The sequence below is a fragment of the Melozone crissalis genome, unplaced genomic scaffold, assembly GCF_028551555.1.
Source record: "Melozone crissalis strain CALT ecotype California unplaced genomic scaffold, PUWL_Pcris_2 ptg000027l_1, whole genome shotgun sequence".
NCBI classification, from domain to species: Eukaryota; Metazoa; Chordata; class Aves; order Passeriformes; family Passerellidae; genus Melozone; species Melozone crissalis.
In genome coordinates this window covers 10,777,281-10,803,126 of record NW_026535805.1, presented here as the reverse complement: position 1 = coordinate 10,803,126, position 25,846 = coordinate 10,777,281, and the positions used below count along the sequence as shown (strand labels likewise).

At 37.1% G+C, this 25,846-nt stretch overlaps 1 protein-coding gene across 2 annotated transcripts in view; it reads right to left on the bottom strand.

The window, feature by feature from the left end:
• Nucleotides 1-25,846, bottom strand: part of RBKS (ribokinase) — a 72,868-nt gene that overhangs the window by 42,750 nt on the left and 4,272 nt on the right. For both annotated transcript variants that reach the window (XM_054279126.1, XM_054279125.1), the window contains exons 2-4: nt 9,461-9,593; nt 4,125-4,188; nt 1,311-1,373 (exon numbers count right to left, since the gene is read on the bottom strand). In XM_054279126.1, coding sequence (XP_054135101.1) covers nt 1,311-1,373; nt 4,125-4,188; nt 9,461-9,593 — 260 coding nt within the window. The remainder of the gene's footprint in view (nt 1-1,310; nt 1,374-4,124; nt 4,189-9,460; nt 9,594-25,846) is intronic.

Sequence of the window (25,846 nt, the reverse complement as noted above, 5' to 3'; positions counted from 1 at the left end):
TTACACAGAAGCTTGGTAAGTTGATGTGTCAGCTAAGCTGTGGTAACTGTTCAAATGAAGCCTCTTAGCAACTCCAGAAGTGAACTAATCCAATCACACTTAATTTGTTATGTTTGCATAAACATTATCAGTCCTAAGCTCTATATTTTGATCCAGACACACTTTTTTTAAGGGCTCTCAATTGCTTGAGGAAATAGCTTGAAAAGACATGCAGATGTGGCACTTAGGTAGGTGGTTTAGTGGGGGACTTGGCACTGCTGGGTTAATGGTTGGACACAGTGATCTTAAAGGTCTTTTCCAACCTATGATTTTATAGTAAAAGTGATGGGTAAGTCATAGTAGGAAAGGAGAACTTTAACCTTCTAATATACTGTGTGTTTAGGACAATATAAAACTAGGTTGATCAGCTGGCTGATTAAATTATGCTTGAGGAAAAGATATAAAGTTTTCTGAGGACAGTTTAGCAGTCTAAACAAAAAATATGAAAACAAGCCAAATCTTTATTTCTTCCTCTGCAATATAAGAGCAAAGGCATAGGCTAAGGAAAACTAGTATGGAAAAAAAATGCCATTTCACTGTGTACTCATCACTGCAGATGCAACTTGGAATCAAGATTTGTGGTAAAATTACAAGATTAACAGAAATATTTCTGCTTATACTGAGGACAAGTCCTTTTCCTGATTGAGAGCATAATGACTCACTTGGTGTCCTGAGGAGGCAAACTTTTCCCTCATAGGACCAGAGGAAATGGCGTCAAGTTATACCGAGGAGACTTAGATTGAATATTAGAAAAAATTTCTTCACTAAAGGGGTTGTCAAGCACTGGAATAGGATGCACAGGGAAGCAGCTGAGCTACCAACCCCAGAGGTAGTGAAAAGACATGTAGATGTGGCACTTAGGTTTAGTGGCAAACTTGGCACTGCTGGGTTAATGGTTGGACTCCATAATCTTAAAGGTCTTTTGCAACCTTAATAATTCTACAGTAAAAGTACTGGGTAATTTGTAGTGGAAAAGGAGACCTTTAACCTTCTAATACACTGCATGCTCAGGAATGTAAAACTAGATAGCTCAGCTGGCTGATTGAAATATGGCTATCACACTGCTAATTTAAGCATCTGATTCTGCTGCTTTTAGGCACCAAATTCTACTCTGCCTGCAATAAACAGAAGTGCAATAAAGTGTGAATAAAATCTTGAAAAAAAAGAAAAATGTAGGAAAAAAGCCCCACAATTAACAGTGACAAGTCAAAGGTTTCTTTTATGGCTGAAAAGGCAGAACAAAGAGGACAATTCAGAGCAGAAATATGTACCTTCACTGTTGACAATTATTGAAGCAGTTCCAGTAGCAGCATCTGTAGTTTGACCTACAAATGCTAAGAAAGGGAAAAGTTAGAGCATGCACTAGTTCAATACATTACTTTCAACCAATAGCATGTGATGCAGTTTAATTGAATTAAATCTAAAATGAACCCATAACCTCCAGCAATTTAAAAATGCTAATTACTCTTTCATGTGCAACAATGCCAGAGAAGCTAACAACAACAAAAAGTGTTAATTTACACCCACAAAATGAAATACGAGTCCAACATTCTTTAATTTGGCTACATCTCTGCATTAGAGAAAGCATGTTATTTATACAGCCTTCTCAAGCACTCTACTCCTACTTGGAAATATTTCTTTTATCCAATGAAACAATAGAGTCAAGGCTAAAGAAAAACAAAAATACTAAAACAACCCAGCATCTCATTTTGTGTAGATTTGCATTTCAGCAGCAATATTAACTAATGCTATAAAGGCAGTGGTGGGGTTACATGTATCCTCTTTGGATTATTATTCAGAGAAATTAATATCATGCTAGCAGCAATGTCAGTTAGAAAGATTGTTCCATGTTTCCTACTATAAGAACCTGTTTTCAGCTGACAGCAAATTTGTCAAATACCAACCAATGATAGGAAATTGGTAGTAGAAACCAGTAGAACTGTAGCAGAAAACTGACGAAAAGTTGAGGGTTTCTTTTTTCTTCTTCAAAAACTGTATTTGAGAAAAATCTACTATTCCATTTGAGACAAATTCTGGGGACCTTTTGTTTAAGGAGCTCTGGTGTTCCAACATTGTAGAATATGGATTAATGCTAGGCAAAAGTGTGCTTCTTTCTCAAGATGTGCCTTTGTGGCCAGTTTAACAATCTGCTGCAATTTGAAGAAGGCAGAAAAAACACCTTACATCATGCTCATCTGGTTTTGCTGAAGTCTTGCGGGTACTTGCCCTGGAGGTACCCTTGTCTAGCTCAGTTACCAGGGTCAGAGCAGGACTTCCCTTGCAATTACAGCTTCTTTTCACCATGAATTCTGTCTCTGCACACTGGAGCTGAAAGCAGAGAATGTGTGTCTTCTGTGCTCTCAATGCTCTTGCAGCATGAGCAGCAATTTGCCCAGTTCAAATGTGGGAAAAGGAACAACAAAGATCAATAAAGATCTAAATGGTCTGAGCAGCACTGGCAGCTGGTTTGTTGTGGAAGACAAGAACACAGGGAAAGAGGAAATTACAAAACAGATTGGAATTGGAAAGAAAAGGGGTGTGCTGATATGCTAGGAAACAGAAGAGCAACATGAAGACATACAACAAGGACCCAAGTTATGAGAGCTGGCAGAACTGGCATTACCCCAAGGATTTTTATCCAGTACCCAGTATCCTTATGTACAACAACACGGATATGCTAGAAAATGATTAAACCAGGACAAAAAGCCCATGATAAAATAAGACCATCTTGAGAAAAAACCTCTGAGCACACTGAATCACCCTTGCCTCCAGGTCTTGGAATACAAGTTAGGATCCTGGATCAACCTCACCAGCAGTATATCTTATTTTTCTCCAGGGCTGATCAATGGAGGAGGTGACAATCAAACACAATTCTGAGATATTTTCAACTCAATGAGCAGAAATTGGGACCTTGGACCTAAACATTCCAGCCCTTCAACTGATCTACGTAGGTATCAATGAACTGCAATATGATGGAATTTCTGAATACTTTCCCTACATTTTTCATTTGTTGCAATAAAGACTATTTAAAAATTTATGTTATGATTGCAAGATCAATAATTTAAATCAGAAAACATTAAGGTTCTTTGTGGCATATGCATTTTCATTAAGTGCTATGCATTATAATTGCTTCATTTACACCATCAAAGACACAAGGTAGACATGCTTTGGGGAAATTCAGAACTGTACAATAACAGACACTGTTTTCATGGTATCTTTGCTTGGTTTCTTGCCTAATTTGAAAGACACACAATGAATAAACTTATATATACATTTGTGAAATATTTAGATGCTACACTGATAAGCATATTAAAAAAGCCCACAAAATACTGATAGTTTTGTCTTTAAGGCAGGACTTGAATAATGCAATAGATTAAGCTTGTGGCTGCACATTAAACAGAAGAGATAAACAGAATATTGAATTGCCACTTAGTGATTACATCTGTCTATCCTTGTCCACCCCAAAGGAGACAAGGGTGGTGTAGACAAAAAAGTGATCATATAGTTAAGCAGAGCACAGTAGAGAGGGAATTGGTTTTACAAAGGTAAAAGATAATAGAATATTGTGGATGCCTCATTTTCCATTTTTCTGAAAACCTTTTAACATTGATTTTTGTGTGTATGTGTGCTAACATCAGCTGCAGTCTCTCAAATGACTGCATGGGTCGGTTCACAAAGCAAAGGTGAAATGTACTGCATTTACCATTGAATTTCCACTCCATCCATCCTCTGACAATGTGAAGTTGAGAATGAGTAATCAGAATGAGTTTTTAAATTTCTCACTAGGTGTTATTATAATTAATGCCAGACTAAACAGTTGCATAACAGCAAGCTACCTTCAGGTGACTTGCAATGATGCAATCATCTGAGATTTAGCAATAACACTACATTTTATTTTTAGTGGTACAGCTGATTTCAGGAGTCCCCATATTCTCTTTCATATTCATTCATTCTTGCCAGCTGCATCAAAACAGTTATTCATAGTTCTGAATGGTAAAACATATCTAATAAGGTAAAACAATAATAAATCCTTCACCACCAGTTTTTGACATTCAAAAATAATACAAAATAAAGTAAAATTTTACCTGTAGAAATACCATTCTTCTTCAAATTAGCAACATAATCATTGCCAAAGGAATCACTCCCAACCTGTACAAAAGATAAAATAATGGGTTTTCTTTACAGAAAGGTGAGAGGATAAATAGACTATCTTTAGACAACCAAATGCTCTACTGTAATTTAAATACAACACTTTTATTCTTGAGAAGCCCTTTGCATTATTAATCAACAAAAAATAAATAAGAAATAATGGTAAAAATATATTAATAGTATTAGCAAACAATAAGAATAGTGTTCTGCATTTTCTCCTTCTCTATTACAAATATCCATGTTGCAATATTCAAGTTTCATCCTTGTACAAACTCTGTGCTTCTCTGACACTGAAACTTCTGGGGATTTTAAAATCTGGACATGTACTGAATTTTTCAGCTTTGAATTGAAAGCATTGACATTAATTCTGGTGTCCTTCTGAATTGCAGTTTGCATTTTGAATTCTTTACATCAAGTTTCCTTGGTGGAAAAATATCAAACTGTGTCTATGGGAGAGAAAGCGATGATAAATGCAGCATTACTAATTTCTGCAGTTCTCAATACTAAGTGTACTGTTTAGAAATTCAACATTTTTGTTTGCATTATCCAGCAACAGCAGATCAAGTTGAGTTAAGGAGTCAAGCTATGGTCTATTGTTTTTTTAATAGCAACTTAAAAAGCTTGTAATTTCAGTTCCATTAATCTTTTTAGCTGAAAACAATTCTGCTTGCTGTTTATTCAAAGTAATATAAATTCCTTTTTGTTACATTACACAAGCTGAACAAAGGAGATGAGGTACACAGAGAGAAAAAAATACTTTAATTTGCTTAATACCATGCAAGCATTTAAAATATATTTATAAAGCCAACAAAGCTTTTGAGTCACCACTCAGCCTGTCTTCAGCATGCATAGCATGTGTTCCCAATTCCAAGAGTGAGTTGTGTATCTGAGCAGTGTCAAAGACTAACCAATGCTACAGAAAGTATTTTTGCAAGAGATAAAAAGAAGTAGAAGCCAAATCAAGATCCTGGTTGTGGGTCTAGAGGAGTCCTAACCAATTATCCATCTTCTCATAAAACAGCACTTCGTAGCTACTGGTGTACTTCAGTTACTACCAGCACAAAGCAGCTGCCTCGGCTGGCTGTTGTTAAAAATTTGTCTATTTATGAGTTCAGTCCTTCAAAAAGCTGAGAAGGCCTGAGTACCAGCTAGTGATCACAAGAATCTAACCCTTTGATTCAGAATTCTGGAATTTAAAGTGTTACAGATGGATGATCCTTCCCCTCACGTATTTGATTGCATAACCATGATTTGAAATGTCCATTTCCTACAACATCTATAAGGGTTTTTTCTAAAGCATTATTAAGGATAGTCCCAGTCTTGCAGCAAAGGAGGACAGTAATTAAGGTAAGAATAGTTTAACCAGATGGAACATTGGTCTAGTACATGGAAAAAACCCCAAACAACCCAACATTTTCTTGGGTCACTGTGTTAGTCATTGTTTTCATATTAGAGTATATTTGTACTTCTGGCTACTCCCAGTTTGCCAGACAGGGCGGGTTGTCAGAAGCTGCCTCTTCTGACTGCTTTACGCTGGATGACTGCAGCCATCTGCAATTTAAACCTGAGCTGTGCTCACCTCTGCACCCTAACAACTGCGCTCTGATGGTATCATCTTCTCCCTCCCTTGCTACTATGATTCTTCTACAACAAATCTCACAATCTGCTTAGTCAATTCAGCAACAAAATATTTCATAACCTCCTTCCAGAAGCTCAACTGAAACTTCCTTCCCTCAGCTCTGGATCCTGCATGACTGACAGACAGACATCCCTTACTGTTCAACTGTCAAAGCAGCTGAGATCAGCCAGGGTACTTTTGCTCACAGAAAGACATCTCAGTGCTGGAGGGAAGCCCTCCAAGGGGTGTCCATGGAGGTCACTTTCCTCTGGAGACTTTTTTCCATGTTAGTTCATCAGTATCCAACCCAGTTAATCCTAGTGCATTTGAAGGACTTTATTTTTCCATTCAGGCTTTACCCCCAAGGAAGAAAAGAGTATTGGGCATTAGACTCAGTTTAGATTAAAGGCATATTTACTGACCATGTCAAATTATATAACATTGTTTTAAATAATTTCTGCTTTTGCACAGACTCTCCTCGATGGAGTACTGGATAAACAGAAAAATAGATGTCTCAGTCTGCAGACCCCAGAACACTGTTAAGAGCTGAAATAGCATTTCTTCTTTCTTGAATTCTTAACAACAAAAGCCATTTGTACAAGCATTATTCTCACACAGTTTACATATCAGAATAAGTGGAATTACATCAGTATTTTTCAGTTTGGGTTTTCCCTGCTTATGATCATGTTTTCCACATGAAGCTAGGGAGCTAGCTGGCCTCATAGCAACTAGAATTCTAGCAGCTTAAGAAACAAACTCATCTGTACCTGAAAATTGCTTTCAACAAAATGCATGTACCTCTTGATAATTTTTATTTATTTTATATGTTGTTTTTTTATTTCAAGTGTTTACTATTTTTTGTCATTAGGGAATTAAGCAGGTACTAAAGACAAGCATAAGACAGTAATACAAAAGGAAAAAAACAATTGAAGATACCCATCATACTCTGCCCTGCATCTGAGATACAGCTATATTCATACAATGAAGTGAGAATTTAGCCTATAGCGCTTTAACTTAAAACTTGGCTTATGGATCATTTAAAAGACTACTCAACATGGTAATACAACACTTTCTGTTTCTAGATAGGAAACAAATGCAGCCATGGCTTAAGCAGAGTTTAGTATATCCAATATCAGCAATGTCCAGTGAAGATCATTCCAAATTGTTTGTCAGAAGTAAAGCAGGACATTTTTCAGCACATACAATGTCTTTCAGACCAATGTCCCTTCACCATCTTATGCCAGGATGCCAAACAGATTTTTTTTGGGAACAGTCACGACATAAAGAAAGAAAATAGGGGAGTTTGAAAACTCTCTAGAACACTGTTATTTTTTCAGTACTGCAACAGTGTTCTTGTATGAACCTGAGCAATTAATGTATTTGCTTAGATCATTTAGTACCCTGAAAGGAATGCTTTACATTTCTCTGTAACTATTCCAACAGTACACTGTTTTACAGGACAGAGCAAATTGACTGCTACTGTGACACACATTGGTAACTCAGAGTAACATTGGCCACTTGCAGAGACATCCTGCAGGAAACAGAACACTGTTTCCATTTCCAGTACTGAAACCCAATTTTTTAACATTTTTTACGATTTTTACATTACATTCCACAGCACTCTGTGGCATCTCTAGTCATAACAGCAAGTCATTATAATTTTCTTTCTCTCAAACCCTCACAAAACACTGACTCTTGTGTTTTAAAGCTCTGAGGTATGAAGAATTCCTTGTCACTTGATCTGAGACCTCTATCTCCAGTCTTGTTGAGGACATCCTCTAAATTACACTGCTGCTAAGAGGATGCCACACGCCAACGGAATGTCCCTTTAGTATTAATACTGATTCCATTTTCTTAACTTCCGATTGTAGAAATAATTTTTGCATCCACACTAGATAAAAAATATTGGGAAATATGACCAAAACAGAAGCATTTAACTGAGCACAGAGTATGTGTGTGAGGGGCAATCCAGCTTAAAGAACCACTGAATACTTCTGATTACTTGTTGCAGTAAAAATAATTTAATTGTAGAAGCTCATTATTGCCAGATTCTTCTTAGTTTATTAAGCAACAAATTTTATATCTCATTAACCTATGCAGATATAAGACTGTATAAGAGACTTCTACGAGATGAGATGAGACGAGACAGTATTTTGTCAGGCTATAAAGTGCAATTTTTAAAAATTAAATAACTTTCAAAATTAAAAAAATAGAAATTTTTTTTTTCTCTAACATTTTCTCCAACAAATACATAACAGAAAGTAAGAGAAAACAAGAGAAAGAGACAGACAGAAAGATGGAAAGACAGAAAGACAGAAGGAAGAATGGGTTTTACTGAAATAACAGAAGTATGTTTTTGAAAAGTACTTAGAAAATATAGTAGCTACTAAATTTTATTATGAATGTGTATGTTTCCATTGCACTGAGCAAAGGGCTAGATCATTTTAAAAAAATAAAGCAAAATTCACACTTGCAATGGAAAAAAACCTTTTAACATTTAGCAGGAAATGTTAGAAGGGAATTCACTGCCAGTTCATCTTGTACTTGAATCTGATCGTTCTTGAATGCAATGATGATCAAATATACACAATATGACAGAAGTGCAAACATTGCCAAAAAAAGCCGACCCCTTTAGACTGTAGAACAACTAGTGATAATAACTCACAGAAATGCTTTCAGGTGTAATTTAAATTTATAGCCAACATTGTTTCGTCTAAACGTTGAATTGAAAGAACAGTGAGGAAGGCTTCCTTGAGATGTTTGCAGTACTTCTCAAAAAATCCTTGACAGACAATGATCCAATAAATTTAGCATCCTCCCCAGCTATGGCAAAAAACAAAGTATGTCCAGTCAATTTGAAGTTTCATCTACAGTTAGCACAGGATAGACAATAAAGACTACAGAGAGAAAAAATTTGATCTTAACCGTAGTAATGATCACTCAAAACTTATAATGTTTAATGACAAAAATCAAAGAAAAGCATTGTAAGAATATAGCATCTGCCAAGTTGAATCAGCCCAATGGTCTGTGAGCAAGTCTTTAGAGCTGCAGTACATCAGATGTTTCAGAAAAGTAGGCAAAAATATCCCATAGCACACAAAAGTGCTAGAATTTGGATACTATCACCTTATCTTAACCTCAAGTAATGAGATAATGATTCAACCCTCAAAGCACTTCTACATTCCTTCTCAAATTTGTCACTGGTTTGTGAGTGTCTGATTTTTAATCATCTACAAAGTAAATTTCAGAGCGACCATAGCTTCTAGCAGCTGAATGCCATCAATGAAGTGCTGAGAGCTGTAACAGTGGGGAACATAAAGAGGAAGGCCTAATCAAGATTTCTTGAATTTTAAACATGTCTAACTCTTCCCAATTCTCTTTTCCATGGCATATCAACCTAAGTTTTGCAATACTTCTCTACATGCAATTTCTGTCAGGTCTGTAGCCAACTAGTCTTTGGTTCTGGCAATGTTCTTAAAAAGCCTCCTCCATGCTTAAATTTATAGCTGAAATAAGAAAAAGAAAAGAGAATTAGAGAGAGATTTTTAAAAGCTAAAAACATACCAAAAGTTTTTTGGTAAGAGAGCAAAAGGTTTACTGGAATTTGCATGAACATTCAGTTCAGCTGTAATTGAAGAACAAGTCAGTACTTACCTTGCAGATCAGCGAGGTCTTGGCCCCAAGTCGAGCAGACTGGACACACTGGTTGGCTCCTTTCCCACCAAAACCAACAAAAAACTTCTGTCCAAGGATAGTTTCTCCAGCTTTTGGCAATCGCGTAGTAAGGCTATTCCAATTTAAAGCAATATTTACATACATTAGTGGCTGAAGATAACAAGCATCCTCAATATAAGAGTTACATTGTTATAATCCTAAATGGCTCAACAGTCAGCCAATAAGACTGAAAAATACTCAAAAGACCTTTTAGGGTTCTACTCCACATCCCACTAGCTTAAGTTTATTCCTTATGTGCCACACAGTCAAGTTTCTTGTCCCCTCAAGAGAGAGACTGCATTTCTTTTGTTCATGTTTCATGTTTCTACAGAAGTTGTACCTTATTCCCAACTGGGACTCTCCACTGCTAACTTAATACAGATAAACCATAAATCTATAGGTATCACTGTTAATTAGTTTTTTTTACTGTAACATTAGGCTCAAGTTTACATATAGTTCATTTAGTTCCATTACATGTAATTATACCTTCTTAAACTATCCTTAAGTAATTTTTCACTCTGTTGGTGTTCACACCCCTAAGAATTGTAATCATTACCAAAACCTGCTGTCATGCAGGCATAGTGTACATATTTAACATTTTTCTTTTTTAAGTTTTTCTCTTTACAACTTCTCAGCATTTTGTTTTTTCCTTGAATGCAGTCTAATCACATTTACAACCTTCTGCAGATGGGTGCCCAGAACCAGATGCACTAATACAAGCCGAAAGCCATCAGGAGTGTATTCTGGTTTCATTTCCATTTTGGAAAAAAACAAAACAAAACTGCAGTTCTGTTAACCCTACCAGATGCTTTGCTATCTCAAACAAAAGTTGAAAAGAGTAAAAGATGCCACTGAGACTGTGGGGTAGAATTTCTCAGAATGCAAAGACTACCTGACTTCTGTAATTTTTATTAAAATACGTAACCCAAAGATGCTCTTTCAACACTCAGACAACCAAAATTTCTGCCTTCTCAAGGCATGCATTCCAGATACCAGGCCTAAAAATGTAATTTTAAAATTTCTTATGCTACAAACAACTTCACAACATGTGGAAAGGGAAGGCATTCTATGGTGTACCAAGAACCTACTCAGTCAAGAACAGTTACCTCAGACAGTTTCCAAAGTCTGCAGGATAGAAAGGAAGCATGGGGAATGGGAGTCTAAAAGAATTCCGAAGAATCCACCCTAATGATGAAGAGATTAAATTCAGCTCTGTTTGTCAATTTATAACATCATTTTACCAATAAATCTCACAGCAGCTTCAAAATTCAAAAACTGAATTCTGGGCTCCTCAGGACTACAGGGACATGGAGTCCCTGGAGCAGGTCCAGCCAAGGGTAACAGAGATGATCAAGAGACTGGAGCACCTCACATATGAGGAAAGGCTGAGGGAGCTGGGCCTGGTCAGCTGTGAGAAGAGATGCCAGAGAGGGAACCTCATCAAAGTCTGTCAGTATCTGAAGGGAGGGTGCCAGGAGGATGGAGCCAGGCTCTGCTCAGTGCTGCTGAGCAATAGGACAGGAGGTGATGGGCAGAAACCGATGCCCAGAAAGTTCCCACCTGAACATGAGGAAGAACTTCTTTACTGCATGGGTGACTGAGCCCAGAAAGTCTCCCTCACTGGGGATATTCAAGAACTGCTTGGATGCAATGTGCCACGCGCTCTAGGATGACTCTGCCTGACCAGGGAGCTTAGAACAGATGTGGATCACTGTAGTCCCTTCTAACTTCAACTATTCTGTGACTCTTTGAAAATTGCCAGCCTTCCAATTCAGAATAAAAGGTTAGATATTACAAGAAATTATTCACTGTGGGGGTGGTGAGACACTGGAACAAGTTGTCCAGGGAGATTGTGGATGCCTCACCCCTGGCAGTGTTCAAGGCCAGGTTGGATAAGGCCCAGGTCTAATGGGAAGTGCGCCTGCTTATGGCAGAAGAGGTTGTGACTGGATGATCTTTAAAGTTCCTTTCAGCCCTGTATGTTCTATGATTCTGTGCTTCTGCATATGGCAATCACTACAGATTGTTTTTTGAAAGGATATGAAGAATGTATATATTACTTTTTGAGCTTATGCTGCACCTTCTGGGGCATATGGGTGTTTGCAGAATCTTACAGAACTAATGACAGAGCACAGTCTAATTTACTGAAAATTCTCGGGAAAAAGCAAACATTTTTTTTCTCCCTCTAATTTTCAATTTCTTCAGTCCAAAGGTTTAGGATCAGTAGAAAGTCAAGAAAACCTAAAATGAAACCAGCAGAGTCAAACAAGTCCCAAACTCCCAGAAATTAAGATTTTGGCTTTGAAGGAGTTGTTACAGGTATCAGTAGTTATAGTTTCCAGAGAGATGCAGGTAGGAATGCAGCCACACTAACAGAGACACTCACTAACACAGCATGCCAGATTTTAGGATAGCATACGCAGTCACCAGGTTTCTTTTGTGTGGGTGGCCACAGATAAACCCCCGAAGAGTCACACATACAGCTCACAGCACTCATTTCCAGAGATTCAGAGCCAGGAACATTTTGTTGCAAAATGTTTAAACCATTTCCAATAAAAACACAAAAGCTTTTTAAAAATACACTTATTACCTTGTGTGTGTGTATATATATATATATATATATATATATATATATCTGGAAATGATTGCTAAGCTCCTAATACAGTCCTAATACAGTGAAGTTAAAACTGCCCACAGCAGCATCCAGGAAATTGTTTCCATCAATGAGTGACTCTACATTCTCAGGGACAAAGTTGCAACAATAAAGAGTATCGATAAATAGTAATAAATAAACAATATTCCTTAATGGTAACATCTGTAATTTATCAACATTTTCACCACTGGAAGCCAAAGTAGAGACAGTTGTGGACAACAGCATGAAGGCCACAAGACTCAGCTGAGGAAGCTCCTCTTCAGTTAGTGCCAGGGTACAGCACATACACCTCTAAAATTAGGCACCATTCAGTAAGGAAGGATTTTCACCCAGCCTTGGTAATAAGAACAAATAGAAGCTCTTGTACAGTTCCTTTCATCCACACATCTCACTACACCTTAAAAAGCAGAACAACATAATTATTCCTGTTTTGCAGGTACGGGACTTAGTCAATGCATTTTGCATTTTCATGCCTTGGGTCAGTCAAGAAGCCAGGGGCAAAACCAAAAAGAGAGATCAGCTTAATCCACCAGCTCACACTGTCTTCTCATTTAAATTCTGCAGTATGAAAATGGCATCAATTCTCAATTAATTTTTCTTCCTTGGGCTGTTTGTTTTTAAGAGATTATAGCTTATTCTAAATAGAATTTGCTTCCATAAACAGTCAATATCTTTTAAAGCAAAGATTATAAATTTTCATTTCTGCACACATCTCCTAATAGCACTACTCAGAGCTCATATTCAAGTATGTTCAACCATAAATATTGCTGTTCTAACAGTGGCCACACTATGACTTGATTCTTCTTTCTTTTATGTTAGCATCAACATGCAAGTCCAGTGGAAGCATCATAATTTCACTGGTGAAAAACAGGCTTGGTGAGATGAGAATTTTGGTCTCAGTGTTTCAAGTAGCATGGCATAACAACTGCCTGTGGGGTTCAAACAGCTTGTGGAAGACAGGGAAATGACCTTTTTTATTGCTTTGATGGAAAGGTACAAGGCAAAGGGCAAAGGATCAAGTGCAAGTGTGATTTATAACAGTTCAATTTTTAAAATAAGCTAAAACAGGCCAAGAAAGAACATGTAGCAACTTCCTGTAGATCTCTACAAACAAACCTTCACCATATTTCATTTTAGGTATGATTGCCAATCATTCCAGACCAATTCTCCATTCCAGAAGCTCATTCTTATTTTCCATATAAAACAAATTTGGATATATACTAATCTATATACCTGATCTGATATCTATACTGATCTATATAGGCAGTTTTAACTTTCACTAAAACCAGTACACCTGAAACAGGTTTCTCTGCTAATAGAATGATATTCTCTCATCATTTAATTCTGCAACTATTCTAACTTTTGATTCACATCAGACAATTTTAATAAGCATTTCAGGCTTCTTTTATGAGCAGGCAGTGATGACTAATCTGTATGATTAAGAAACCCTATAAATTCTTGGCTTATTCATGGTGTCACAAAGAATACCCAAAATAGACTAAAAGTGATAAAACAGCTAATGTTACTCCAAAACTAGGCTAAATAAGTTAATTAGAAAAAATGTCACATGAGCATTCAGAATTGTTACATAAAATGTTTTGCAAAGCCATTTACAACTTCTGACGTAATTTGAAAACACTGGCCTCAAAAACCCAATATAAGTTACTATTCAACAGACTCCTCCTTGCTTACATGACAAATTCTGCTTACCTTTGAGAGCCTAAATGGTGCAAAGGATACTGAGCTCTTATGTCTTATGAACAATCAGAAACTGAACTTGAAAACTCATAATACATTCTAAGGGAAATAAAATCACTGCATATTTTGCAAATTGTGCACGGTACAACTGAATCATATATATAGAGGAAAGTTCAGACTGAAACCTCTTGAATTACTTTGGACATTACAAGCAATGAATATTCTCACTCATAATTTCAACCGAGTTTTTACAAAACAATATTTAAATGTAAAGCACACAGGAATACTGCCCACATTTGTTTGAGACAAATGAAGAATATTACATACACTTATGTTTCAGAGGTTTGGGATGAATAAAGGCACAGACATGAGTATTCTACCATTGCACTAACTTCAACCCTCTTCCAGCATGTGCCACAAGTTCCCATAGAGGCTAGAGCTGATTAGCATTTGTTTTTAAGGACAGACATGCCTTTGGAGGGATGGCATTAAAACCAGAAGAGAACCTTATACTACAGTGTTGAAGCACTGAATCAGAGGTGAAAGCACAATGTACTGAGTCATTAGTGCACCTTTCCCGATATTCTGGGTTTTCTCAAAAAGTTCCCCTCTAAGCATATGACTAAATCACATACAGAGATAGAAAGTATGAAAAAGGGGAAAGGGAGAGATACATATTATGCAGAATTTGCATAAATTAATCCTGAAATGAATCATAGTTTGCTTCTGATTTTTTACACCTAACCACTGTTTGTTCATTGTTTTCAACACATTAAAACTAAAAAGATTTATTATTATTGTCAGCTTAAACTGATGTGAAGCCATGTCGTCTTCTCACAGCATTTCCCCACTATTTCTCTAGCACTGCTTTTATTGCTTTTATTTACAGAGCTTCCTAATTCAAAACATTTTTGTTCAAAGGGTCATTTTCATTTGGACCAGAGCATTCATCCAACTTATTATCCAGCAGCCAAGGTGGGTCAGTGAAGGGAGGAGCAGGAGATTTTCTGCTGGCAGCAGTACAGCCAGACTGCCCTGAGCCAAAGCTGGGACTTGCACTTGATACTACTTTGTGTGGAAAACACTTAATGCTCTGTTGCTAAGGTTTGCCTAAGTAGCACTGTATACTTAGCTCATTAGATATATGGAAAAGCAGAGAGTATCAGTACATTGCAGAGAATGGCATGCATGAGAAAGGAAAATAGCAAAGCACGTGAATATTTTTCTCTAAAAAAGTCCCAAAAATATTCTCATCAGGCAACTCAGAGGGGAAGAGAATTTCTACATTAGATTAAATATCACCAAAAATGCTTAAAATTACTGTTATTTAAATAGTATCAAAAGAAACATTCAGATTTCTTAAATTCCTGAAGAGAGGTGAAGATGATCAGGGGTAGGAAAATAGCAGCAGAAATACTGAATTTAAAACTGACTTGATGAAAAGCAATATAATGTAAGGCTCTAGAATTTAGCTTTGATTCTGTTCTCTTTGAATCACTGAACAAAACTTGCTTTCTCCACTCCTGGGAATTCCCTAGAATGGGGAAAATCCCAATGAGATTAGAGTAGGTGTAACTAGCCACTGTCTAGTACATACAATTTACTGGCCTTTCATGATTCTCACAACTGAACAAATACAAAGGAGAGAACAGTTCTTGCCTCTAATATAATACAACATTGTGGTGAAAAAGTCTCAGATCTCTTTTGGATCTGGCTTAACATTTTGGTTTAGCCTTGATCTGTTTTGTCTAGCTTCATTTTGAAGATTTGAACATGTGCTGTGGGAAAGTATCCATAACATGGAGACAAAAAGACCACACTCTTTTCAAAATCTGATATTCTTGACTCATTTATGTTTTCACCCCTTTTAATAATCCATAAAATATTTTACTGGGAGGTAGAAAACTTCCAAGATTTCTAAAGAGATTACCTCAGGAATTTAGTTAACTAGACCTTGGTTTAAGCATGGGGCAATCTGGTTCTAGGTTTGTAGACATCCTTCAGACCTTCAATGACTGACAAAACCCTAAAAATCATAGCAAATCTCTATTTTTTTCCTTTTATGTTCCTGAACACGAAGAGATTTTCTTTAAAAAAAACCTCAAAACTTTTCAGACAATTCAAACACTTGCCTATTGCTTGGACATTTGATGGTCTGAGTTCTCTCTGCAGCCCACAGTGCTGAACACTATGGAAGCACAACCCAAGCTGGTCTCAGGCACAATAATTGACACTTACAGAGGAGTCCCTCTGCAGCACAGTGAGATGTAAAAGTTTTGCACCATCATCCATTCAGAGGGATTTTTTTAAAATCAGTTTGATTTTACATCAAAGAACATTTATCATCACAACACAAACAAGTGAATGATAAACTGGTGCAAAGCCGCAGGAATCTTTTCAATGAGTTTTGCCATCAGGGAAAACATGTATTTTATGAAACAGAAATATATATAAACAACAGATAAATATACAAACTGTTTATATAAGCACATTAATAGATATATAGATATATATAAATAGACAAACTGGTTTGTAGATCTCACTACTGAGTGGGTAAACAGCTGAAGTGGCATAACTGTAGAAAATCTCTAGCAAGGGAGAAAATGAAATGAATGGCTGTGACTACACGTAGGAGGGCCACAAGAGTGATATCTTCTTATATGTACAATCACAGCTTCAATTGAAAAGGAACAAAACTTGTAATACATAGAATGAGAACAGCTGTCCACAGTTCTTCAAGAGCTTCAATGAATAATTTTGTTGACCCTTTGTGCAGAATCAGATTTTACCCTCCTAGATATTAAAAGCTGAAGCAAATAGAAAGGCATTCAGATGAACGCCCTGAAGCATTTATGGTAGTACACTGTACTGCATTTCAGTGAAATGATGGTATTACTAATACATCAATTTCCTAAATTATGTTATGAATATAAAAACTTCAATACAAAGAAATTATTTTTTTGACTAATTACCAGAAAGCTTTCTCATGGAACAACAAACCTGTAACATTTCCTCACATCACTAGCATTTAAATCTGGGGAAAAGGTGGAACAACATTGATGAGTTCATAATGTGTGGAATGTTTAATTCTGAATCTGAAGCTCTAAAGAGACATAAAAACTCAAATAAATCTATCTTCAGATATTTAAGTCTCAGCAAACATTCCATCATTCTTACCAAACATCTGTTTTGTATTTAAAAAAGATTGTGGAAATTTTCAGAATTGCTACTCTCTAGCTTTATTTGCCTCCCACGTTGTTCTTCATTGATGTCTCTCGATTACATTATTTTTGGAATGGCAGTTACATAATTATTTTCAATGCAATCTGACAGTAATGTTAGAATAGACTGTCTCTGAAACAGGCTGTGCTCACCCAGAACTGAAGCAGGCTGCCTACAGTTCCTGTGCTGAACAGAACATTGTATCATGATGAAATACCAGTGCTGAAGCAGAAAAAAGCAATACAAAACAAAACAACCTTTGCAACCCAAGCAAACAGTGATCTTTACCTGCCCAAGGACAGATTAAGATAAACAAGACATGCAAACATCAATTTTTTTTTCTATACCTCTTAAAAAAAGAATTTATCAGACAGCAGTGAACAAAGTAGAAATAATATGGTTGGTTGGACAGGCCACATGGTCCTTGTTCTTGTCATCATGATTTTCTATATACTGGTAAATCAACAAAGTAATCTGTACTAATTTTTTTATTCTGATACTTTACTGATATCTGATACTGATAAAGTATGATACACTTTACTATCATGCAGAAAACAGGGCACCTACCATACAAAATCTTGCTGTCAGTCTTTTTCAGGTAAAAAATAAGAAGAAGTCCCCCATACCATTAAGCATCAGCATTTTGCACACAAGCATACTGTGTTTTATAAACTATAATATCACAAGCAACACCACAGATGTGTTATCAGAATCATCAAGACAAAGTACAGTGTGGTCCAAGTAGTTATAACTTTCTTCAATAAGATGTTCTAAAAACTTATAGCCAGGACAGTAATTTTGAGAAATATGATATTTTTTATCAAGTTTGTATGTGCAGTGCTTCCTGCTGAATTCATATGGGTCATGAATGAAAAGTATAACCAAAATGAGACATTGTTTACATACATTTATTCAATGTATCATAAATAATGAAAGCAATAAATATATTTACATAGATTTATATTTATTATATGGGAATAGAATAGAACAGAACAGAACAGAATAGAATAGAATAGAATAGAATAGAATAGAATCGAATAGAATAGAATAGTTCAGTTGGAAGGGACCTACAACCATCATCAAGTTTTACTCCTCAGCCACTTCAGGATAAATTTTTAGTCAAGTTTTTCTTTGAAACTATCTTACTGTTGATTCACTGATAAAAGAAAGTGAGAAAGTGTTCTCTGAAGTTCCATCTAATTGTAAAGGCACCAACTAAAATCTGGGATCACAGTAAAATTAAGGCTTGCAGGGCAAAGATGAGAATGTGAAGGGTGTGTGGGGAGTGTGGTTTCACTGGCCAAGTTAACTCTGCTGTGGCAGGTAGGAATCCCACCTAGCTAACTCCCTTTATCTTTTTCACAATTTAAGCTCTTTTGGGAGAGGTAGATCCCTAAATATCAGAAGGAAAAGTGTAATTCTGTATAACCCTAGCTTCTAATGCCTACCAATAGACAACTCCTGTGTCTCCATTTAAGCACAGAATTTAATGAGCAACACAGAATAAAAACTGAAGAAAAATTTTGCACATTTTTGCTGTTTCTATATGGAGTAGTATGAATTCCAGCAAAATCACCAGTTACTTTTTTTTCCAAATGGGCATTTTTCACTTGGTCCTTTCTGGGAAAATGAAAATTAAAATGAATTTTTAAAATTATTGAATAATACTAACAGGATCAGACAATTAGAAGAAGGAATGAATATTCAGTCTCATTGCTGCTGAGAACATAAAAAATGCCAGTTTTCCCATGAGTCTTGAACTTGATCTGCTTATCCTTTATTTTCAGCTCTGACCAATGCTTTTTCTTTCTGCTGTTTATACTATCAAGGTTTATACATTTTGTATAAACAGGGATCTGAAAGAACACAAGAAATATAGCAAGTGATGGATGAAATAAATTGACGAAAGAGAGTTATGATACTTTAGACGTAAAAGTTATTTTTGAAAGATGAGAGGGAAAGAGCAATACAGAAGAGAAGTGCACTGTAAGAACATGATGTACAAGGACACCAAGAAGAGGTGAAAACAAATTAGGGGAAATTTCATGGTTCAACAATGACATGCTATTGATGTCACACAGGAGAAAAAGCAGGAAAAATGGACTAAATTCAGAAATGGAAAGAAGAAAGAATAAAATACAGAAGAGAGCACATTGATATATTTGGGAACATTACCACCTTCTTATTTTATAATTAGTTGTCACAAAGATCAACGTGTTCTACAAAGCTGCACCCACTTCGGCAACATACTAGTGAAAAGTAATTTTGTATTTTCTTCTGGCTCGAAGTATATGATACAAGGATCCTCAAGGGAACCTGGATGTCAGCCTCAAATAACTTTCTGCAGCTTGATATAGGAGCTAACAACTGAAGCCATATAAAACAAGCAAACAAAACCTTACTGGTAAGTTCCTATGGAAAGAACAGCTCAGACAGCTCCTAGAGGCAACATAATATATATGCCTGCCCAGAGTGTTTTTACACAAATTTGTTACCATCGACTCTGTATGATTTTTATTGCAGGTTTTGATTTGTGCCAGCAGCTCTTTACTGTCAGAAGTACTAAAATTCACCCAAAGATACTTAAGTCTAGAAATGCATCTAGGAAAATGGTTATTTCCTTTAACAGTACAGCCAGCAAGTAATTCATTAACAAGACAGAATAGAATATTAATCACACCATTCTGTGTCTCACAAAGGGGGAGAAAATATAATATTTGCCGTATGGGGTGTTAAAATCTAATGCCAAACACCTGGCCATTGTGACAAATATTTTCAAAGGAATTCCTTTAGACAACTTCCCATTTGACTTCCCATTGAGGTGTCCCCATGTCAGACACCTCCAGACTGAAAAGGCAAGAGACATTTTATTTTAAATAGTCAAGACCAGTTTTCAGTAATAGTAGGACAATAACCAAACCATTAAAAATTCTGTGGAAGTTACATGGAAAAAGTACTTATTGGGGCTAGAAAGTATAGATACTTTCATAACACGATGTAATATTCAATGTGTATCATGGGATATAGCAGAAGCCCAAGGAATACCCTGCAGTACTGACACTGCTATTGGTGCTTTGCATGCTATTTACTTGGAGCTGCTCAGCTGCTAACACCCTACAGAGAGCAAAGGCAATAGTTGAGCTCTCTCTAACATGGGATGTTACAATGTGAAGCAACAGCTGTATGTTACAGAGCACTACTGAGATAAAATGACATCTGTATGTAGCACAAATTAACAAAAACCCCTTCTTACTGTGATATTGGACAATTGGCAAATAAGCTTTCATCCCAACATTCTCTTCCCTGATCACAACCATTTTACTTCCTGACATTTCACTTTATTTCAACGGAGGTATCAACTCTGGGTTTTCCACAGACAGATGAAGCCTCAGAAGGAATGCAGAATGATGGGGAAGATGCATGGCCAGGAGGTTGCTGTAACATCACCTGACTGTATAGGCAGCAAATAAGGGCCAGGTCTGTTATGGCATTAGTAATTTTAGCCTCCAAAAAATACACAGAATAATTTTGTCTATCCTTTTATTCCAGCCTGGTTCCATTTCAGTAAACGACAATGGGACAAGGAATTTATTTCTGCTGTAGTCACTCATATGGTAACAATTTCAGGAAGAATCCTTTCACATCCTAGACCTTCTGTGTAACTGAACAAGTTTGTATATACTTAGGGTACACCATTTTGGCATTTTATTCCAAATGGTCATACCCAGATCATTGAAAGAGATATTTTAGGAGAGTTCACTTGTGTTAGGTGGGAAAATAGATAGGCTGAAATATGCAGAGAAGTAGTGTGTTTCTGAAATGGAACTACATCACCAAAAATTACTATTAATTTGTCTCATGTTGCAATACCCAGACTGATGATGTCCATTCTCTACAAACATTCATCTAATGTCTTTTCCCTTTCTTTTCACACTCATTTTCAGGAAAGTCTACTTCCTTGGCTTAAAAATTCTTAAGTATTTGAAGGGATGAAATATATAATATTTTGAGTCCACCACTCTCATCCTGAACTTCAGCAACTGTTCTAACACTGGACTCTGCATTTTAAATGGATGAATTTTCTTTTGTCATTATGGTGTTGAAACTGGCTTCTCCTGTCACCAGCCCAGGAGAAAGCATGTACACCCTCAGGAAGGTTCAACAAAGAGATTCAGCTACTGATAGCTGGCAAATAGGGCACCCACTAAAAAGATGAAAAGACTGATGATCACATTGTTTTACTTTTGTGGGTAGTGTCTAATAGCTTACTGACCTCCAAAGGTGAAAAATGACATTCTAATGAAAGCAGAAAATTGTAAATCTTTAAGTCACACAATTAAGTAGCTGTGAATAAAAAAACTGTAAGGAGTGTTACTGGGTTTCAGACAAGTGTTCTTGGCCAGGCGAGAGAACACAAGATGGAGTAGCTGATTTTCTTCTTTCATTAGGAAAATATACCCCAAAAATGTATCACCTGCTAGGATCAAAATGTTTCTAGATTCATTTACTCCATTACCCAAGTGAACTCTCTAGAGTATTAAGCAATAGTTTCCCAGTCTCATATGGACTAAAGCTGAAAGCTTCGTAAATACTAGTTTTATCTCACAAACCATAATTTTTAATTGCTAACACACATAGGAAAGGCATAATCCTCCACTGATGATATCATAGTCTACTGCCATGGAAATGACAGCAATATCATAAACATAGGTTTAAGATGACCTCACTTTCATTGGAAAGAGGGAAATTTCACTAGAATGTGAATGACATTGGGAATAAGCACACAGATACCATACAGTGAAAAACTCTCTTACTAGCCAGTTAAACTACAGAAGATGGAGACAACAACTACACTTGCAGCTGAATAGAAATAAGGTTCTCCTGGCCAAACACTGTGTTACTGCCTATGAACCTTTGAACAGAGAGCCCTCTGAACTCCTGTCAGGGTTCCCCTTTGTAAGTTCACCACACCGGAGTCAAATCCCTGCCCTGACAGGCATACAGTTTAACCACAAGAACATGAACAAAGTATGGCTATGAGAACCCACTGTAGGATCTCAGAGCAACGCTGTAGCTGGAATGCTTCCTAGAATGAGTAAGTACTTCAGAAGTGGGAGGAACAGAACTCCACAGTCTCTTGAAGCACACAAAATAACATGAAGTCAGACGCAAATGCAGAAGTACGATCTCAGTGTGGCAAGTGCTAAGCATCTTGGCATCAGGTCAGGAAAATACATATATTTAACCTTCAGCTCTGAAGTACTCTAAGAGGAGTCAAACAACTCAAGGATTGGAAGCTGAAATTTGTGTGTAAGCTTTGTTTTGCCACGAGTTAGGAACGTTGAGTACTGTGCCGGACCCCAAGTCGAGAAAAGAAGCTTGAACTGAGAAAAGGGAGTGGAGAAATGTACAAGGTGATAATGATCTCGCTTAAGAAGAACCTTTTATCTTGAAGGATCTCAAAGCAATTTACAAACTTAAGCAGACCAGACACTGCAGCTGGTAGGAAAAGAAGCAGACAGCTGGGAACTCATTCATGGGAAGGAGGAGGTAACAGAGGACCCTCTCGGTGCGGTATCTTCCAAAATACTGCTGCTGGGAGAAGACAGCAGGACTAGAACAGAGCTTTTCCTTGAATTTTGCCACGCAGCTGTGCGAGAAAATTGCAGAAAGCAAGCAAATAGGCAGAGCTGACAGAAAGAGATGCAGAAAAGCAAGGGGCCTTTGGACAACTGGGGACATGTCACTGTTAGGACTGTAGTTTCCCTGCTTTTTATCTCAATTTCAACTCTTTAGGTAGACTCTTCACACTTCCTGCAGTAAAAACTTTGGTCGTTCCTATACTTTTTGCCCCTTTTAATACTCTACTCCAATTCTCTTTACTTATTCCTATCTTTTTACAAAGCAAACTGCCCTTCTTTCTGTCCTCAAATTGCAAAATGTTTTCCCAATGCACAGTAGGGCAAATAGTGCTGTTCTTGGTGACTGGGATTCATGAAGTACAGGCTTGACTGTAGTACCACATGGGGCATTTTTTAGTTTAAAAGCGCTACTAAATACATACTATTAAAACTCAACAAGATAAACGAGTCTAAAAAACAAGAGGCATATTAGTTATTGCTGAAATGGAATGGCCTCTGGAAGTAAAACTAGTGCCTAATTACAGTACACCGTAGCATAGGACACAAAATGAAGATAACAAATGAAAGGACAGGGACTTTTCAATTAAATAGAATCCAGAAAGCAACACCTTTGTTGTGCGAAACTTAAAAGACATTGTTTGACCACTTTCACATTCATATTTCCCAAGTCTTCTAAAACCTCCACATTTCCATTTAGGATGGGGAGGAAAAAACCCGTTTTCATGGATAAGAGCCAAAGACAAGGGCTGAGCAGGTGTTCTAGCACCACCAGTCCTTCTCAGAGAGGGCCCACGGCATCCTCTGTGGCACAAACAAGAGTTTCTTTCAGAAGGTGCCAGCTGGGATCAATGGCGCACTGTCTCTTGCTTGGGGTTCATAACCTTAGTTGCAAATGCAGCCCTTGTAATGAGTTTAAAAAAGCCCCTGGTGGCCTTGCCCTAGTTATTTTGTGTTAATTTAAGAAGCACCCAAGCAGACATTTTCCCTCCTTTTCCCTCTCCAATATTTTGTCATTTTTTGTTAGAGGAACTTTGTTGGAAACTTTTCAAGTCCGAGGTGTAACACTGAATACCTTTAACATGCTAGAGTATTTAACTGTCTCACCCTAAAATGAACCATCACACAGATTTTGCTGGAGGATGACAATTTAATTTCAGTTTGCAGCAGTGAAAATCTTCTTTTGATATGAACGAGCTTGGATCAGGTCCTGTACCACCAGTGTTTGGGCCAGTAGAGATACTCAAAAGCTGTATATGCACAGATGACAATTTTCTTACTGAATGCCATTACTGAAGATTTCATCAACTTGATTTTATCCCCTCTTTTTTTTGGGGGGGCCCCCAAGACACAGCTTCATCCTGCCACACAAGAGAAGGCAAACAGGAGTTTTTCAAAATAGTTAGGTTCTCTAAAATCAGAGCAGAAAAACAAAATGCTAAGCCTGTACATCCTGCATTTAAAATGCACCCAAATTTTGCTAGGTCAGAGAAGAAGACAGGGGGCAGACAGCACTGGGTCTGAAATCAAGCCCAGATTTTTCACTATTACATAAATTAAACAATTCACAGATGACACATTCTCTCATGCCTTGATGTCTTTCATTGGATCCAAAGATTAATTTCCTCAACTGGACTAAGCTTGTATTCCTTCACAGTTGTGCTTTCCCATGCTGCTGGCAACAGCAGATTGACTAGAATGAGGAGTGGCTGCTGCAGGGGAAGCATTACAGATAAAAACAAAAACACAAATGAAATGGATTTGAAGGATTCTAGAACACTTCACTGCTAGGAGAAACTGAAGAGCAAAAAAAAAATCAAAACAAGGCAAAACCATTAAAAGTTGGTGACACGGATGAGAAATGGTGGAAAGGAGAACATGTGTGAGATCTGGAAACAAAACAAAGAAGAAAATGAAGTCATATGTGAGATTTCCTCTAGTCACTCCAAAGAAACGTAAGAAAATTCCTTTTTCACATTCCCACCAAAAAAAGTATGCAATTATTGCTCCAAATACTGCACTTCTGAAAAAGAAGGTAGAGACATAGTTTTGGATCGTGGACATTTCCAATGTGCCAATGAGCCATTTACTTCAGCACTTCAGCAGACAATAATCACCACTAGAGACTTAAAAGGAAGACACAGACTTTCACTAACAGGTACCTTTGCCATTTGGCCCAAGCAGAGGTTGTGCTCCGTTAGCAAAGAGGATTTGATGTGTTTGGAATGTTCATACCAATGTGCATTTGTCACCTCTGTCACTGTAGATCAGCAACACACAACTCTGTATGGAGCTCAGTGCTTTCTCTGCCTTGCTGAATGCTTACAGTCAGTTTAGTACTTGCAGTGATTATTAACAGTGGTTGTTACAGCAGGGGCTGGAAGCAGAACTTTTAGTTCTACTCCCTAAAGGGAGTGAAGAAACGTGATGAGAGGAAAGAGGTCCACAGAAAACTAAAGACTTGAAATCCTGAAAATTCTAAAAAATGCAGTTTTCCACTATTTGGGCTGTGGTGTCATTCTCTTGAGTTAAACTGAAAGACTGTTGTTGTTGTGACTATCCAAAGACTGTTTTTCCATCTTACATTTTGTTCTATGCTTCTGCTGTTTTCAATTGCCATGCCAAAGTTTCCCCTGTTTATTCTAATTGTTTTAGTGTGCCTGACTCTCATTGGCTTATATGTTTAGTCTTGTCCTGATTTAATATGAATTAAAATGCCAATGCCACGACCAGTCTGCAAATATGAGTCAGAAAAGAAACTATTTAAATAATACTGTGGATGGTTCCCGTCTGGTTTGATATCTAGATCATACAGAATAATGCTGTTTTTGTTTTCTACTACTATTGCCTGCTATTGCCAATGCAGTGTTGATTGTGATTGTGACCACAAATATGTTTTGCTCCTGGTCCTATTAAGCCAAAAGAGTGTGGTTTACTGCATGTATGTACGTGAGGTTGTTTTGATCATACGAAGTTCACTTTGGAAAACCCGCATTCTGCCACTGCAGCGCTACAGGACAATGAGAGAAGAATTTCTAATGAGAACAGTGTTTTAAAAGCAAACCACTGGGGCCCTTCCTTCTAGAAGAATTTTAAGACACGCTACCCTTTCTT